Source organism: Hylobates moloch, unplaced genomic scaffold, assembly GCF_009828535.3.
Source record: "Hylobates moloch isolate HMO894 unplaced genomic scaffold, HMol_V3 SCAFFOLD_15, whole genome shotgun sequence".
NCBI lineage: Eukaryota > Metazoa > Chordata > Mammalia > Primates > Hylobatidae > Hylobates > Hylobates moloch.
Genome location: NW_026652290.1, coordinates 78435384 through 78453155, shown reverse-complemented (window position 1 = coordinate 78453155; position 17772 = coordinate 78435384). Strand labels below are relative to the sequence as shown.

General features: G+C 46.8%; 1 protein-coding gene across 1 annotated transcript in view; it reads left to right on the top strand.

The window, feature by feature from the left end:
- The window catches only part of RHOQ (ras homolog family member Q), a 39544-nt gene continuing 21772 nt past the window's right edge, over positions 1–17772 (top strand). Inside the window, exons 1-2 of the mRNA XM_032178589.2 lie at positions 1–112; positions 678–736. Coding sequence (XP_032034480.1) covers positions 49–112; positions 678–736 — 123 coding nt within the window. The 5' untranslated portion in view covers positions 1–48. The remainder of the gene's footprint in view (positions 113–677; positions 737–17772) is intronic.

Genomic DNA, 17772 nt, shown 5'->3' with positions numbered 1-17772 from the left:
AAGTGCGTGGTGGTCGGCGACGGGGCGGTGGGCAAGACGTGCCTACTCATGAGCTATGCCAACGACGCCTTCCCGGAGGAGTACGTGCCCACCGTCTTCGACCACTACGCAGGTATGCCTCGGAACTGCTGACTAAGGGGCCGCTCCCCGGGCCGGGAACTTTGGAGCAACTTTGGCGGAGCCCCCTCGCCGCCTCCCCAGAGCGCGCTCCTCTCCCCTCCCCCGCCGCGCCCTCTGCCAGGCGGCCGGCCCCACCCCCGAAGCTTCGCTCCTGGCAACCCCTCGCCCGCTGATCCACCCCCTCTCCCACCCGCCCCCCACGCGGCTCCCGCTCCCCGCACTTCCTACCCCTCGGCGCCCTGGGCCGTCCTCCTTGACCTTCCCACATCCCCTTTCCTACTGCCCCAAGGCCCCGTGGGAAACATTCGAGGGGACCAGGCGAGACGTGGCTACGGGACTTGGGAGAAGGGGGTGGACGGCTGGGGACCACATCACACCCCGGCCCCTTGCCGGTTCACAGTGAGCTGGGCGCACGGGAAAAGGGGGTGACATCTCGCGGGGAGCGCCCCCACGCCTCTAGCTGGGTTGGGAGAGGAGGGTCCGGGTGGGGAGCGAAATTACCCCAGAGCCCAGGTCATTGTGAGCTTCTCTCCCCGCCCCCACTTCTGTCCTTGCAGTCAGCGTCACCGTGGGGGGCAAGCAGTACCTCCTAGGACTCTATGACACGGCCGGACAGGTGAGTGTCTTGGCCTCTGGCCGGCGCCCCCCTCCTGTTCCCCAGTTCTTTGTGGCTGCGAAGGGCCTTTGGAAACCGAGGTGTCTAGGTGGGAGGGTGTGTCTGCGAGGGGCTCCCCCTGGATTAGGTCTTTATTTCTTGTAACAAGTCAGCAAATTAGGAAAACAAACAAAACAATCAGACCCGGATCAGCCCACCCATGTGAACCCATGGGCTGTGAAAGTTTTTGCCTGTGTGGGTCGTTCTGTGTGGCGCCCGGTGTGTGGGTCCCAACTCCTGTTGCAAAGTGGCAGCAGCCAATCATGAAGCGCCCTTATTTTTAGTTGCAGATGACCAGGTCTCCCCCCCACAGCCTCTGTCTGGTCCCTCATTGGTGAGTGGTCTGCCTGCCCAAGGAGCCTGATTGGTGGGAAATGGCATCATCTAATATGATGGGAAGGCATTTGGTCCTGGTTATGTTTATTACAACATCATTGCACTCTGGGACTCCAGTCCCTGAAAACGTAATTTGTGGTGTTACCGAAGGACCACAGGGAAAAAAGAAAAGAAACAGCAACCATCTAGCCACTCCCTGGGGTGGGGAGGAAGGGTTAGGAGTTCAGAGTGAATCTTGGAGGAGGAGGGGTTCCCCCAGCCCTACTTCAGAACGGCCAGGTGACTTTGTCTGGGTTTTCTTTGGGAGAGATTAATTGTGCAGAAAGAAGATGCACACTTTGCCCTGCAGCCTCTAGCCAGGGTTTGCACATCAGAGGTGGCCAGGCTGTGCTTCTAAAGGACTAAGGTCTTCTCTCTGTCTCCCTGTCCCAGCTTCAGCCTCTTCCCAAACCCACTTTTGCTCTGGGGATAAGTTGTGTGTGATGAATTTTGTAGAATCCAGCACTATGATTAGAGTTGAAGACTCTGGCAGAAGTTTCCACATGTCATACAGACTTACGTCCTTGAGAACACAGGTGCAGCTGAAAGTCTTAGAGAATGTCTTCGGGGGAAGTCCAGTAGTAGAATTTCCTTATCTGCAAAATGGGGTTTAAAAAAATAAGATGATCCCCTTGTGCAGATATTGTATGGCAAATGTCTAGCATTGAACCTGGCACACACTAGGTGCTCAATAAAGGGAGTGATGTACTTTGAAGCTTGTCTAGATTTGGATTGCAGAACTGTGATTAGAGTTTGGGTTGGATTCTGAAACATGCCTTATTGAGGGGGAGTGCCTTGATGTGACCTCTGGTTTCTAAACTGTTAGAGGAACATCTGAAGATAGAGAACTGCTGGCAGTTTAAGGTACCTGAGGCCATCCCCTTTCACCAAAATGGCCCAGGTCAGTACAGCCAGTTCTCAGCTCTCCTGGGCCCCCTTTGGTTGCCTGCCCTGTAGTCGTTATTCCTTCTACCTTCATTGGAGGATGTGGAGGGCAAGGGGCAGAGCTTGCTCAATCAACTAAGACTGACTTTTAAGTCGTATTATTGATAAACAAGAGGTTGACCTTATTGGTTGAAAAGAGGAAGGTTTTAAAAAATCGCCTCTAATTTGAACTTCTCACTACCTTCCTTTCTCTTATCTCCTTTACTTGTGAGCATGATAATTTTTGACCGCACTCCCTGTTCAACAGGATGTGTGTAGTCAGAGCTGTTCTGAGCACATTTAAACCCTACTAGTATTTACTGAGTTTTTTCCTACATATCGGGCCAGGGGCAGCCATCTGCAAATATTACTTTATTTAGTCTATAAAACAACCCTATGAGATAGGTGCTATTCCATCTTTGCGGTGAGGAAACAAGCTCAGAGAAGCTAGGTTGCTTGCCTGAGGTCACACAGCTACTGAGGGGTGTTGCTAGGATTGGGACAGGGGTCTGAATCTGCTCCAGTTTGAAGTAGTTATACACACAGGACACCATGGGAATGCTGAGATGCCACGGGGTTGATTGGATTGTTTGCGCGTCCATAGATGTGGTACCTGTAATCTTCACAGCCATTCTCTGAGTGGGTGTTGGATGGCACCTCTACAGAGGAGAGAACTTAGATCCAGAGTCACTTGAAGTTGACCCCACTTACAAAACCAGGGCTTTCCATATATTGCCATGATTACTGTTTCTAGTGGAGGGTCATAAGATATAGACCAAGCAGGATGAACATATTAGTAAGGCTCAAATACTACTGTTTTCACCCAGTGGTGGGACACCTACTCTGTTGGCCTAGATGTGTGTTAAGCCACATTGGTGTTTTTCCCAGTGTCTAGACTTTTGTTTTTGCCTCAAAGCTAGTAATATTTCATCTCCCAGCATTTGAGGGTTTATTACTAATAAGCAACTTAGCAATGATGAGACCAAATGGCAAGTGCCTGCTGTGTACCTGGTACTATGTCCAGGTACTTTTGCACCTGGGGAGTGCAAAGGAATGAATTTAAAATGGGGATCTACCATGGCTGATGTCAGCAAAGGGAGAAATGTCTATCTCAGGTCTCTGTTCATGTGTTGTATAGGAGATTTCTACATTGTACTTGGTCATTAAGACCTCAGGCTTCTAGGAATCCATATCAGATTTGTCTTACAATAATAATGATAAATAAACATGTAAATAAAAAGTAAATAAAAAACATTAAGGGTTTATATATATATGTATCCATATACACATATACATATATATATAAATCCATAAGCCTAGTGGGCAGCAGAAAAAGGTCCATGGGCTTTGGAACAAAACAGGCCTGGGCTCAGATCTCCACCTTAGCTAGTCATGTGATTCTAGCTAAATTATTTACCTTTGTGATCTAGTAAAAACGTGGATAATTAGAATCTGCATTGCAAGGTCATAGGCTGGCTTAAACTCTTTAACATATTTAAAAGCAGCTGACACTTCATGCATAGTGGGTGAGTGACAAATAATACAGGAAATTATTATATTCCACTATGGGGAGTTTTGTGGGGAGAAAGGTTCACAGAGTGGAAGAGAACAGTATATTGTGCCTGGAGTTGATAGAAATTCCACTAGAATGCCAGATCCTAGAACCTTTTCAACCAAGGTGTGCAACAGCTTTGCGCATTGTAATTCCCATAGTCCCCATTGTGGGATCCATGGTTCCAAGCCCAGTGCTCCCTGCTGTGAATGCCCTGTTGTATCAGATGGTTTTCTGTCTTAAGCAGAACCCGTATCCCCATTGATAGAAGAGAAATAGCTTAGAGTTCCGTGCAGAATTTGACAAACAAGTAGGGTACGTAGGCTTTAGTTGGTTCTACTTTCAGAGAGTTAAGATGGAACGAGGCAGCTCATGGCACTACAGGTCAGTTGCCTTCTCTCCAAAATGTTCAGTCATGCATGTGAACAGCATTTGAATAACAGCAACAGTGCCTCCCTCAGTATGGAACCTCTAGTCCACTTGCTCACTCATGATCCCTGCCTTAACCCCAGTCAAGTTCAAAGCCATAGGTATCATTTGTCCGATTGACATATTAGGGAATCTAGCAGTCAAAGGGTGATTGTTGTAGATGACCTTTGGCCCTCTAGAGCAGGCTGCTTGCCACTTGACCTCTGCTGCTATTAGCAGACAAAGAGAGAGAAAGGGAGAGAGAGTGTATTGGACTTCAGTCCCCATCATGTGCACTGCCTGGGGACACCCCAGCACACTCAGAGCATCACTGCCAAAGGGAAGGCTTCCCCTCTGTTGGCCAAGCCCATGGGTGGTCCAGAAGCAGCTGTGACATTTTGACTGCCAAGCATTTTGGAGTGGAAGTTGACCGGGGCATCTTCCTTCTCACTGGGGGCCTTGCGTGTGTTTTGGGTGTGAGGGGTTGGCTTCCTGCCTGGGCCTCTGTGGAGCTTCTCCTTTCTTGCCCAACCTTCAGGACTTCAGTGTAGGCTCTGCAGCAACCCCATTGTCTGCTCAAGGAGGGACTGGAGAGATGGGATTTTCCCTCCTGCTACTGCACTGGAGCGATAGGAAGTGGAAAGAGCTCTCCCTCTCTGTCCAGACAGGCCAGTGGGGAGCTGCCTGGCAAGCTGCTCTCTAGCTGTGGGCTCCAGGCTGATCTCTTAATCCTTGGCAGGAAGGCAGAACTTGATACCCTGGAGAGGGAAGGACTGAAGCCCAGTTTATTCGGGTCCCAGAATATCCACACTCAGAAGGATGTGTGTTGGGGGTGAATTTGGGATCCCTAGAGTTCCAGATTTAGCCACTGTCTCAGTGTGTGGAAGTCCATTTGTGTGCTTTGGGATGTATTGTTTCTATGTCTGTTAACTTAAACACACAAGTTCAGGGAAGCGTCCATGACAGCTATAAATATCTTTTACTCTGGTGTCCCTTGGTGTTGCTTTTTCAATGACAAGTGAGATTTGTTTTACACTTGATATAACCCAGCAGCTGTGGCTTCCCTGCATGCCCTCTGGGTGCCCACAAGGCACTTCCCCTACAGAAGGGAATCTCCACTGGAGGCAGGCTTGGCATGCCCCACCTTCTGCATTTTAGCAGAAGGGCCTGGCATGATGAGAAAGGGAAAGTAGAAAGGGCCATGGGATCGCCACTCACCAGGCTCCTCCTACCTCCTGGTAAGTCATCCTCACAACACCCTTCAAGGTAGACTTCTCCCAGATGAGGAAATTGGGAACAAGTGGGCTTATGGGAACCAGACAGAGATGTGATTAGGAAAAAGGTTTTCCTACTTTGGAGAAGGCCTGCAGGGAACATTAGTAGGGTTTAGGAAATGCCACTCACAACATCAGACTCTGGGTCCTTGTAGCCCCGTGTTCCATCCTTGCTCAGCCCGGTGAGCAGAGCCTGGGAGGAGCCCCAGGGTTCCTTCTAGGCATCAGCTGCAACAGGTGAGATGCTGGCACTGAGCATCCTGGTTTCCCTTAGTAACCTACTGTAGATTTGTCATCTGTGCATTTTGCTAACCTTTTTAGACGCTATTTATATCTCCAGCCCGCACCGCATCACACGGGAATGCTGGTTTCCTCCTCTGCGTTGGGAAGGTGGATAGCCTTTGTTGACTCCAAAGCCTTTGCTGTTTCTGAAGGCCCTGTGTTCCCCTCCTTGGGACTCTGATGTGGGTTTGGGTTATGCCAGCTTAGACTGTGGGCCGGCAGGCAGGGACCTTAGGGTGAGGGCAGTACCCACCAGCTCTGGTTGGTCTGCAATTATGCCTCATAATCGGGCACATAATCTGTGCCCCATCCCCGTCCTGGACCGTTGATCTGTTTGGCTTCTCCACTTCCATCATGATTCTCCTGAGGTTTGGTGACATTCCCATGCTTTGAACGAAAGCTTCCCTGCAGGTATCTCAGGCATGAGTGTTACAGGTGTGCTGAGATGCCAAGCTCTCATCTTTGAGGGGCCGGGGGAGTGACAGCCTAAGGGGGTTGAGCATGTATTGTCAGTTGCTGTGGGTGCTGTGATGTGAAAAAGGTGGGAGGCATTGCTTTAAGCCCTTCAGGGTCAGAGGCCTCATGGAGAATTGGGCTTTTGCCGTTTTGTTGTGCAGTTTGGGGTTTCAAGAGATGAGATCTAATGGTATGAAAACAAAGCCCACAAAGCAGCTCTCCACGGGGGTGTCGGTTTCCAGAAAGGGCACATGTGTCGGCAGCTGTGGGTGCTACAGAGGTCTCAGACACAAGAGTAATGCTTCAGGAGGAGAGGGACGCAGTTACAAAGAAACAAGACGGAAGACCACGTGTGGCTCTTAAAAATTAAAATTCCTGACTCTCAGCTGAATTTCCTTTCTCTCTGACAGGCTTGGCTTTGCCCTAATTTGGCACACTTGGGTCAGAGAGCAGCTTTCCTTGCCCTCAGCAATTTGCCATTCCTCTTTTAGTTTCTGACCACAGCTGCTTTGCATGTACGGAGGTTGGGCCGTCTGAGCTCTCAGGGGTCCCCCAGCTCCCTGGGGGAGAACCCTCTCCGGCCCAGTGCCTGCCAGGACCTCCTGGATGCGTTCTTGCTCTCTTCAGGAACAGTGTCTTTCTCTACCATGTTGCAGTGCTCAGCTCAGTGCCTGGTACCTTGTAGGCATGCAAGAAATACATCTTAAAATAAGGCAATTCTTGGCCAGGCAGGGTGGCATATTCTTGTCTGTAATCTCAGTACTTTGGGAGGCCAAAGCAGGAGGATCATTTGAGGTCAGGAGTTCAAGACCAGCCTGGACAACACAGCAAGACCCCTACTTCTACTAAAATTTTTTTTTTTTAGTTAGCCAGATGTGGTAGTGCATGCTTCTGTAGTCCCAGCTACTCAGGAGGCTGAGGTGGGAGGATCACTTGAGTGCATAAATTCAAAGCTGCAACGAGCTATAATACAAGGCTTCATTGTACTCCAGCCTAGGCAATAGAGCGAGATCATGTTTATTTAAAAAAAAAAAAAAAAAAAGAATTGATTCTCATTTGACTGTCAGCTTGTTTCTGCTAAAAGGTTAACCAAGGACTAAAGTCATAGCTGCTAAATAATAGCATCAGCACAACCTCTTTCCCAGGAAAGCTTCACTAATACAGTAGAAGTCTCCAAGGTTCAAAGGAGAAACAGGCACGTAGGTATGGGGCAGACCACCAGTTTTGTCTTTACACAGGCCCAGGGACCTTAGTGATCACCAGTGGGGCTGTCTGTCCCCCAACACTCTCTCTCAGACTCCGGCCTTTGCATATTTCCTGAGACCTCTTGCTCCCAGATCCCCTGAGGGGGAGACAGGTTGGCAGTGGAAAGAGTGTGGGTTTTGGAGCCTCCAGATGAACTTCGAATCCTAGCTTTACCTCTTTGTAGCTGTGAGACATCGGCCAGCCGGCTCACTTCTGTGAGGCTCTCTTCCTTCCGTGTGAAGTGCGGAGATAATTTCTACCCTGCAGCGTAGCTGTAAGGATTAGAAATGATGTATGTCGTAGGGCCGGGCGCGGTGGCTCACGCCTGTAATCCCAGCACTTTGGGAGGCCGAGGCGGGTGGATCACGAGGTCAGGAGATCAAGACCATCCTGGCTAACAGGTGAAACCCCGTCTCTACTAAAAATACAGAAAAATTAGCCGGGCGTAGTGGCGGGCGCCTGTAGTCCCAGCTACTTGGGAGGCTGAGGCAGGAGAATGGCGTGAACCTGGGAGGCGGAGCTTGCAGTGAGCCGAGATAGCGCCACTGCACTCCAGCCTGGGCGACAGAGCGAGACTCCGTCTCAAAAAAAAAAAAAAAAAAAGAAATGTCGTTACCCTGTAGGGCTTGGTGCTGAGAGTGCGGGCCCAGGCTAGCTTTGGGGGCTCCACACTGGCTCAGTTCGGTTGGTGTTGATTCAATGCCTGGTGTGCGTTCCCATCTTCCACAGGAGACGTTGGGGGATTGGGCCACAGAAAGGTCCACTACACAACTGGGCAAGTTCATCGTGTGAAATTGAGTGCTGCAGGGTCCCACACAGGAAGAGGTGACAGGGAGGAGCTTTTTGGAAGATCGAGGCTTGCAGGAAGAGATGGGGGCCGATAGAGTACTGGTTGCCAGTGTGGACCCCCACACTGCACTGCCAGGGCCCAACTTCAGCTCTGCCACTTCCCAGCAAGGGGCTTAACCTTCGGAAACCCGTTTCCTTATCTGTAAAATGGAGATTATGATAGTACCTCCTTGTGGGGCTGTTAGATATGTTGGAGCTTCCCAGCTCCCAGATAAGGGATTTCCTCAGCTCTCAGGGCAGCTGGGTAGGGCCTGGGACAAGCCAGGGCTCAGGTTGTCCTAGCTTGAGCAGTCTCACCTCAGGCATGCAGCAGTAGCAGTGGCTCCCCTACCCCACCCGATGTGTGCTGAACACATCATCTCATTTTCTCTGTGTGCCATGAAGTGAAGATTTGGGAAGCATTGACCTAAATGAGTTCCAGCAGGCAGAGGGGTGTGGAGAGCTCATATTCTGAGTGGGAAGAGCAGTGTAAGGAAGAACGGCAGAGGGGGGTGACCCCAACGCGCGTTTTTATGGACCCCAGATCCCTGCTATCAGTGTCAGCATGTGGAGCAGGGTTGATAACTAAATTATGGAGTTTTTCACCTGGTGACTGACAACTTGGTTATTAAAGAGATATTAATCTGGTGCTGTGTTGCTTGTTGATTTTAATAGAAAGAAAAGAAAGTGGGGGAAGGGGTCTTTATTGCTCTCTCTGTTCCTTTTTGAGTGAATGGTGGGAGCACTGAAGCAGCCGCCTCTCCAGATCCCTAGATTTTCCTACTCTACGCAGGCTCAGGGTAGACTGAGGGGCTTAAAAGTGGCAGACTCATCATCCAATGACATTTTTACAGCACATAAAGCATGTTGCACCTGGTACCCCCTTGAGTTCCCTCACTTGCTCTGTGAGTAAAGGAAGCCAGTGGTGGCTGTCTAATTTTGCAGGTTTGGGGAGGTTAAATGACTCGCTCCAGGCCACACAGTTGGTAAAAGGCAAAGCCAAGATCACCAGGCAGGCTGTCGGACTTTAAGCCCTGGGTTCTTGATGTTAAGTTACTCTCCCTAATCATCTGGCCCATGTTAAATGCCTCTTTTTTATCACATGCACTCCGTTGTTCAGCGTTTCATGTAAAAGGTACATTCCAAGCATATCACTTTTCTAGATAGAAGAGTTGGTGGAACATTGTGTATAGATGGAACACGTAGGGACTGCTGCTAAAATGGCTCCTACAAAAACTTCTACCCCATGTGACATTATGGGTGTTTTGTCAATTTGTCCCTAAACCACCATGCTTCCCCAAAAAGGAGCAGGCCTGAGGTGGCGCTGATGGCCCCATTGCTGATGTGTGTGTGGAAGAAGCTCATGCCATTTGCCTAAAGCTGCGGCCCCTTCCCAGAAGAGAGGGACAGGGAAATGCTCTTTGTGGGGCTGCCAGGCAGGCCAGCTTTAGCCTGCAAATGACAGATGTCGTTTCTGTCCCATGGGGGCTACCTGAGGCCTTTCCTTTCTCCCTTCAAGGATTTTCTTATTCAGGGGAAGCCTACCTCTTCAAATCTGTTTGTCCCTCTTTCATCTGAATATTCTCTAAATATGGCGCAAAACTTCCTCTGCCACCTGCTGCTCATATTGTTTGCCCTCTTGGGCCATCCCCATTGCCACCACCTCTGCATGGGCTCCCAAATCCTGCCTGGCTGCTTCCTGTGGTGGCTGGCAAGCCTAGAAGAGAACATTCATCTAGTCAGTCAACATACATTTCCTGAGCACCAGATCTGGGCCAGGGGCAGGTGTTAGAAGATCCATCAGGCACAGGCCTGGCCCCCAGAGGCACAGTGTTTTAAGGGTAGGTCAACCATGAGCGATGGGAGGGCAGTGGGGCCTATTTATTGGGGGCACAGAAGAGGAAGGCTTATCCTTCCAAGGAGGTGAAATGCTAGTAAGAGTTAAGTTGAGTAAGGTTGTTTCCACGAAAGTTGTTTTTTAGCTGGAGAAAGTGATCAGTTTGGATTCTTACATGTACTAGATGCTCAGCGAGGCCTTGAATGGTGGCACTGGTTCTCAAAGTGTGATCCTCAAACCAACATGGATTTCCTGGGAACTTGTTAGACATCCAAATTCTTAGGCTCTACCCCAAATCCTCTGAATGAAAAACTAAGAAATCTCTTTTATAAAAGCCCTTCAGGTGATTCTGATGCAGGCTAAAATGTCACAGCCACTGAATTAATGACTGTGCACTTCTGTACCTGCTCTTTGCAACCCGTCTCCACCCCCTGCCCCCTGCCCTTCCTACCACATCTACCCCTGTCTTACATACACACTGTCCCTGGAGTGCAGAGAACATGAGTTATTTTATTCTTTTTTTTATTTTTTCAATTTTTAAAAAAATGTTGTGGGTGTATAGTAGGTATAAACATTTGTGGGGCACGTGAGATGTTTTGATACAGGCATACAATGTGGAATAAGCACATCATGGAGAATAGGGTATCCATCCCCTCAAGCAGTTATCCTTTGTGCTACAAACAATCCAATTACAGTCTTTGAGTTATTTTTAAATGTACGGTTGCGTTGTTATTGAATATAGTCACCCTGTTGTGCCATCAAATAGTGTCATGTTTTTTTCTTTTTTTTTTTTTTGAGACAGAGTCTTGCTCTATTGCCCAGGCTGGAGTGCAGTGGGACGGTCTTGGCTCACTCAACTCCACCTCCTGGGTTCAAGCGATTCTCCTGCCTCGGCCTCCCAAGTAGCTGGGACTACAGGTGCCCGCCACCATGCTCAGCTAATTTTGGTATTTTTAGTAGAGACAGGGTTTCACCATACTGGCCATGCTGGTCCTGAACTTCTGACCTTGTGATCCGCCCACTTCAGCCTCCCAAAGTGCTGGGATTACAGGTGTGAGCCACCGTGCCTGGCCCTAACTATTTTTTTGTACTCATTAACCATCCCTACCTCCTGCCAAGCCCCCACCTACACATCCCAGCTTCTGGTACCCATCCTTCTACTCCCTATGTCCATGAGTTCAATTGTTTTGATTTTTAAGATCCTACAAATAAGTGAGAATACATGATGTTTGTTTTTCTGTTGCTGGCTTATTTTACTTAATGATCTCCAGCTCTATCCATGTTGTTGCAAATGACAGAATCTCATTGTGTGTGTGTGTTTTGTTTTTGTTTTTGTTTTTTGAGACGGAGTCTCGCTCTGTCGTCCAGGCTGGAGTGCAGTGGCGCAATCTCGGCTCACTGCAAGCTCTGCCTCCCGGGTTCACGCCATTCTCCTGCCTCAGCCTCTCTGAGTAGCTAATTTTTAAACCCCCAGCCCCACAAAACACACCCCATACACCCTTATTTCTCGTTCTTTACACATGGTTGAGATTATCCGTAGTTGCTGGAATGAATTGAATAATTCAGCCATGGGTGCTCCCTATCCAGTTCACCTGGTGGAGAAGGGCCGCAGTGCTATCAGGAGAAAAAAAATGGAAGCAGAATTTTGTGGGGTACCTTGGCTCCATTAGTGTGCTGTGTGGCCTAGGGCTGTGTGCCCAGTAGGCTCTGCAGGTATTTCTTGATGAGGCCTAAACAGCAAGCTATTTCTCTCCCGCATATTAAGGGGCTCGATAGACAGGACGCCTGGACAGGGCTCTGTTCATTGTGGCTGAGGTTAGCACTCCTCTGGGTGGTGACAGACCCTGTCCCTGAGAAGGATGGCAGCTTGGTTTGTGCTAAATTAGTTCCAAAGCATCAGATGGGCAATGACGTCCTTTCTGTGTTAACATTCCCCAGGCGGGTCACAAGGAGTGGCTGGAGGGAGAGGAAGGGCTGTGTTACTCAAACACCCATCTTGCCAGTAATTACTTCTTTCCTGGCTGACCTCTGCTTTCTGTGCAAGTATCCTCCCCTCCCTTTATTCTCCTGCCCCCGCTCTTTTACATTTTTTCTTTCTTTCTTTTTTTTTTTTTCAAATTTGTTCCAATCTAGAAAACCCATCCTCTTTCAAATGGCATAATGTTTGGGATTCTAAATGAGTTGGCTCAAAGTGTGCCCCCTCTAGGAGCTGCCACTGAGAGAGCATTTAATTTTGAGCATCTAGTTCAATTAAAATTCCATTAAATCCAGCTTACTTTTCACAGGGTTGTCTTCCCCAGTGAGCTGATTACCCGGAGGTGTTTCCAGCAGCCTCCTTGGCCCTGGAGGAATGGGGAAGGGACTGGACATGAGGAAGGACAGAGCAGGGAGACGGGGGCTCTGCTTCCTTCGGACAGGGACTTTGTCCAACAGGCGAGAGCTTTGGGTATTCATCCACTGCGGAAAGTGAGAAGTCCAACTGAGGCTGAGGCACCCCATGACCTCCTCACCTCTGACTCCGGCCCTCTAGTGGTCGAGTCCCTCCTTAGAATTTCCACTAAGTGAATTGTCTCCAGGCTGCACTCTAGCATTTGGTTTTATTCATGTGTAAATCTTTGCTCCCCGTGCAGATTGTAAACTCTTCCCCTTCCCATCCCTGCAGGACTGCATGTAGCACATAGCACTTTGCACAAGTGTTGGGGGCCCCAGTAGGAACAAGGTGTGTGTTAAATTTAGGGGAGTCTGGTGGTAAGATTATTATGGAAAGAACCTTTCCCTTGACTTTATATCATCTCCATATTGGCTTTCCTATCAGCTCATTTGAGAGGAAATTCTGACCTGTCTGGACATTATTGAGTGACTTTAAAGCAGGTTATAGGTGGCGATTTGAATACATTGACCATTTAAGCAAAGTGGGACTCATTTCTGGACTCACGGAGCTCATTAGCAGACAGTCTGCCAGGTCTGTTTGGATGAAATACTGGCTATGGGCATGTACTGTTCTCCAGCAAGTCTAGACCTGTAGGAGTCCTTCACTGTGCTTTATGTCAGGTGTGCTTCCAGAGTGGCCTGTGGCCCTCTGTGACAAGTCAGGAGGAAGGGGACATGGTGAGGATGCTGACCTGCTCACTTGTGTCTTGACCCGGAGACCGGAATGCCTCCTGTCGTCTGAACAAGATAGTATGGAAGTATCAGCATCTGGGCAAGCTGGTGTTAAGAAGAAAGTAATTTCTCAGAGAAATTGCTGGTGTGTCAAACTGCTTGATATGTAAGTTTCCTCCTCTTTCCTTTGTTTTATTTTTTGAGGCATAATTCAGAGAACACTTTCATCACCCCAGAACGAAACCCCATACCCATCGACAGTCACTCTCCACCATTCCTCCTCCCGCATCTCCTGGCAACCACTAATCTGTCTTTCTGTTTCTATGGATTTACCTATTCTGGACATTTCATATTAATGGAATCCTGCAATGTTTGCCCTTTGTGTCTGGCTTCTTTCACTTAGCATAACGTTTTCTAAGGTTCATCCATGTTGTAGAAGGTATCAACATTCCATTCCTTTTTATGGCTCTGTGATCCTTCCCTTTCCATTTTATTCCTTTTTTCAGTCATTCTGCCATGGCCATTCTTTCCCAGGCTCTGGGGACTATTTTCAGGGTTTCAAGGTAAAAAGCGAAGTTCTGCTAGTTGTGCACTTGTGGTGCTGCCTTCGCCCCTGGCTTAGGTAGAGGCGAGAGCTGATCTCTTCTCTACCCTTCTGATATTCTTTTTCTTAAAAAATTTTTTTTGGTATTTTTTTTGTTCCTTTTAATGCTTGGGTCTAGACCTTCCAGTGTTCTTGTTTTCTCTGTGCCTCTGTTCATATACTCTCCCACCCCAACCACACCCTAATAGCTTTATTTATCAAATATATGAGTATCCATTAAACATAAGAGAGAGGTGAGGAACACAAAATTCCATCAGATCGGGTTCTTCTCCCATAGGAGTTTACAGTCCAGTTGGAAGAGAAGATGAATAGAGCTGGCCAGAATGCAAGTAGAAAATGGGACATGCATATAAATCATGAAATGTGAGTGAGGAGTGTTAGAAAGGTGCCCAACTACCCGGCTGTTTGACCTGAGCTTCCCAGATAGGCAAAGTTTCTGTGGGGCCATTTAGATTCAGAAACGATTTTATTGGGGCTTGCAAGGACCATCAGGTACATGGGTCTGATTTATGTTAACTCGTAAGAGATCAGCCTATAAATGAGGTTGCCAAAGAGTTAATCTACCATGTAGCCCCAGTGGAAAAATGGACAAGACGTAAACCAAGAGCTCACAAGGGAAGAAAAACAAATAGCCAATGTAAACACACTCTGTAAAGACATGTGAATAAAAACTTTGTTTTTCAACCTATCAAGCTGAAAAGGAGAAAGGAAAGTAAATACTCTCTGCCTCATTTTTGGGAATGAAAACTGAAACTACCAGTTTGGAGGTTAATTTGCCAAAGATTCTTTAATTTGCAGTGATCGGATTTTATGAATTTATGCCTAGAAAACATTCAGTGTACCCAGAGATTTACATAAAATGATATTCTTCACAGTGTTATTTATAATAGTGATAAATTATAAACACATTGATGCACAGTAAAAAGGAAGTTGCTAAATCACAGAATGATTTATATCAGAATAATCACAGCCATTAAAAACTGCCTTCAACAAATATTTAAAGAAATGTGAAAAGGCTAATGATGTGTTAAGTGTGAAAAAGCAGAAATCAAAACCATATATATATGTATAGTATGATTAAAACTTTAAAGAAAATGCACATGTATAATATGCAGAGGAAAAATCAGAACAAAATAGTCAAAATGTTAAAGTGGTTGGTTCTAGGTGGTGATCATGAATAATTTTAGAAATTTACTTCTTTATACTTTATTGTGTTCCCTAATTTTTTTTTTAAAAAAAACTCATTTTTATCAAACTTCTATATGCAGATGGTTTAAAGAGTCAGCAGTTCTGGAAGGAGTTATTATGAAGAAATAAAATATTCCTCTTTACTTCTACAGGAAAGACATTTCCCACTACCCTGAGACAACCACTTTCAACTCTGCTGTTTATTTTAATAACAGATATTCTCTATTGAATTCACATGATGACTGATGAGTCCTTAGCTTCCTTTCACACATATCTTCCACTTCCTATCCACCTTTCTGTAGGAGCTATATTGTAATTTCAGTTTGACCACTGATCAGTGTTTATATTTTTATGACTATTCACAGCTGAGCCATGTAGTGTACTATGATTATATTTTTCCTTCTTGTACCACTTTCTGTTTCTCAAGTGAACAATTATCTTGTCGCTTCTCTTACTTGGTTTTCACTGTATGTCTCAGCTATTTCATGCAAAATTCACCCTCCCATGCAGCGAGACATATCAAGTATTCTGTCAGTTTCTTCTTTTGCAGCCATCCCTCCTGTGCCTTCTAACCTGCTCTAGCTGGGCTGGTGCCTCTTGCCTGCTGCACAGCTGTTATCCTGGGATTTCCCTTCATGTTTATTAGGATTCTCTTTGCCTCTATCTCTTGTATTAGATCCCTGTTTCCAGGATCTCAGGTCTTACTGGTTTATTTCCTCACTTTGGTGGAATGTATATTTTATTAGTTTCTTGAGAAAAGGGTCATTGTAGGCAACTTTTGGGATACCTAGTATGTTTGAAAATGTTTTTATTCCTTCATACCTGACTGATACTTTGAAAATAGATTTTTCCCCCTTTTGGAATTTTTAAGGCATTGTCCCATTGTCTTTCAGCTTCTATTAACTTGTTTAGAAGTCCCCTGCCAACCTGATCCCTGATCCATTGTCAGGAACCCATTTTTCCTCTCTGAAACTTAGGATCTGCCATTTTAACCTCCTGAAATTTCACAATCATAGGCTTTGGGGTAGGGCCTGGCTGGCTACCCACAATCTGGAAACTCGTATCTTCCAGTTCTAACAAATTTTCTTGGATTATTTCTTTGGTTTCTTTAGTTTCAGTCAGTCTCTTCTGTTATCCTAAACTTCTACTATTCAGATGCTGGAGTTGCTGAAATGATCCTCTAATTGTCTTACATTTCCTTTCTGTCTTTTTTCTTTATTTTGGAGAGAAATAGAAACTTCCTCAAGTTTATCATCTACCCCTTCTACTCTGTTTTTGAAATGTGATTCTGTTTTTAATTTTAAAGTGCCTTTTCCTGTTCTCTGGATGTTCTTCTTTTTTTCTTTAGCATCTTCTAAGTGGTTTAGGTTTTTTATTTTGTTTTGTTTTGTTTTGAGATAGGCTCTCACTCTGTTGCCTAGGCTGGAGTGCAGTGGTGTGATCTGGGCTCACTGCAACCTCCACCTCCCAGGTTCAAGTGATCCTCCCACCTCAGCCTCCTGAGTAGCTGGGACTATAGGTGCATGCCACCACTTCTGGCTAGTTTTTTGTTTGTTTGTTTCTTTGGTTTCTTTTTGTTGTTGTTGTTGTTGTTGTTGTTGTTGTTTGGTAGAGGGGAAGTTTTGCCATGTTGTCCAAGCTGGTCTTGAACTCCTGTGCTCAAGTGATCCACCTGCCTCGGCCTCTCAAAGTTTTGGAATTACAGGCATGAGCCACTGTGCCTGTCTAGTTTGTTTTTTGATGGTATATCATCTCTGATTTCTCTGAGGATATTAATGATAGTATTTCAAAGTTTTTATCTCTCTGTGTAGTCTCTAATTTTGATCTTTCAGGTAGTTCCTCAAATGTCTATTTGTGTTTACAAGAGTGGCATTGAGCACATGAGAAACTACGTATGGGCAGGGCTGGTTGACTCTGAGCTTCCCTGTCGGTCAGTGTTTCTCAGCTTCAGTACTGTTGACATTGAAGGCTGGATTGTTTGTTGTCGGGGGCTGTCTTGTGCACTGTAGATTGTTTAGCAGCATCCCTAGCCTTTTCCCCCTAGATGCCAGCAGCATCCCTCCTCCATTGATGGCAATCAGAAATGTCTCCAGATATTGCCAGATGTTCTCCTGGGGCAACACCAGTCCTCACTCACCCCACCCCCAGTTGAGAACCACTGTTGTAGGGTGATCTGTTGGGGCCTTTTTATTGGGGAACCTGTAGGGTTAGTAGGTATTGGTCTTCCCCCTTGGGCTAGTCATATAAACCAGGAAAGAATCTTCTACTCTTTTGCCTGAGGGATTCATCCTGGGAGGCGAGTGCAAGAAACAGGGTGTTGGATGGGGGTCTCAATTTTCTTTGTGTACCGTGGCCTTGTGTGCTTTGACTGGGCCTGGTGTCTCCCATTTGGGGAGCCTAGTTCTGCCCTTACCAGAACCTGGTGTCTCCCATTTGGGGAGCCTAGTTCTGCCCTTACCTAGTTCTGCCCATCTGCCTTTCACCAGGATTGGGGAGCATTTATCATGATAGGGAAGGGGAAAAGGTATTAAAAAGCAAACTTGTTCCACCGTCTTGCTTGTGGCTCTGTGTTCAGTCCAGCTGCAGAAGCAGGCGCTCTTCTGGTTCCCATACCTTCAGACCCTCAGGGAGGTCTGCTGTGCAGTCCGGTGTTTAACTGGCACCTCATTGCTGGCTCCGAATTTGGCTCCCTCAGCCTGTTAAGTCAGTTCCACATGTTTTTTTGCCTTTTAGCTTCTAAATTTTGTTGCTGTTACTTCTTTTCCTATTTCTTTTGTCCTTGTGGCTTTATGTTTTTTAAAACAATTACTGTACATGTTAGAGGATTTTGGAGAGGTCAAAGATAAATGCATGCGTTCAGTTGGCTGGGACTTAACTGAAGTCTTCTCTTTTTTTATAGTTAGAAACATAAATATGAAGAAC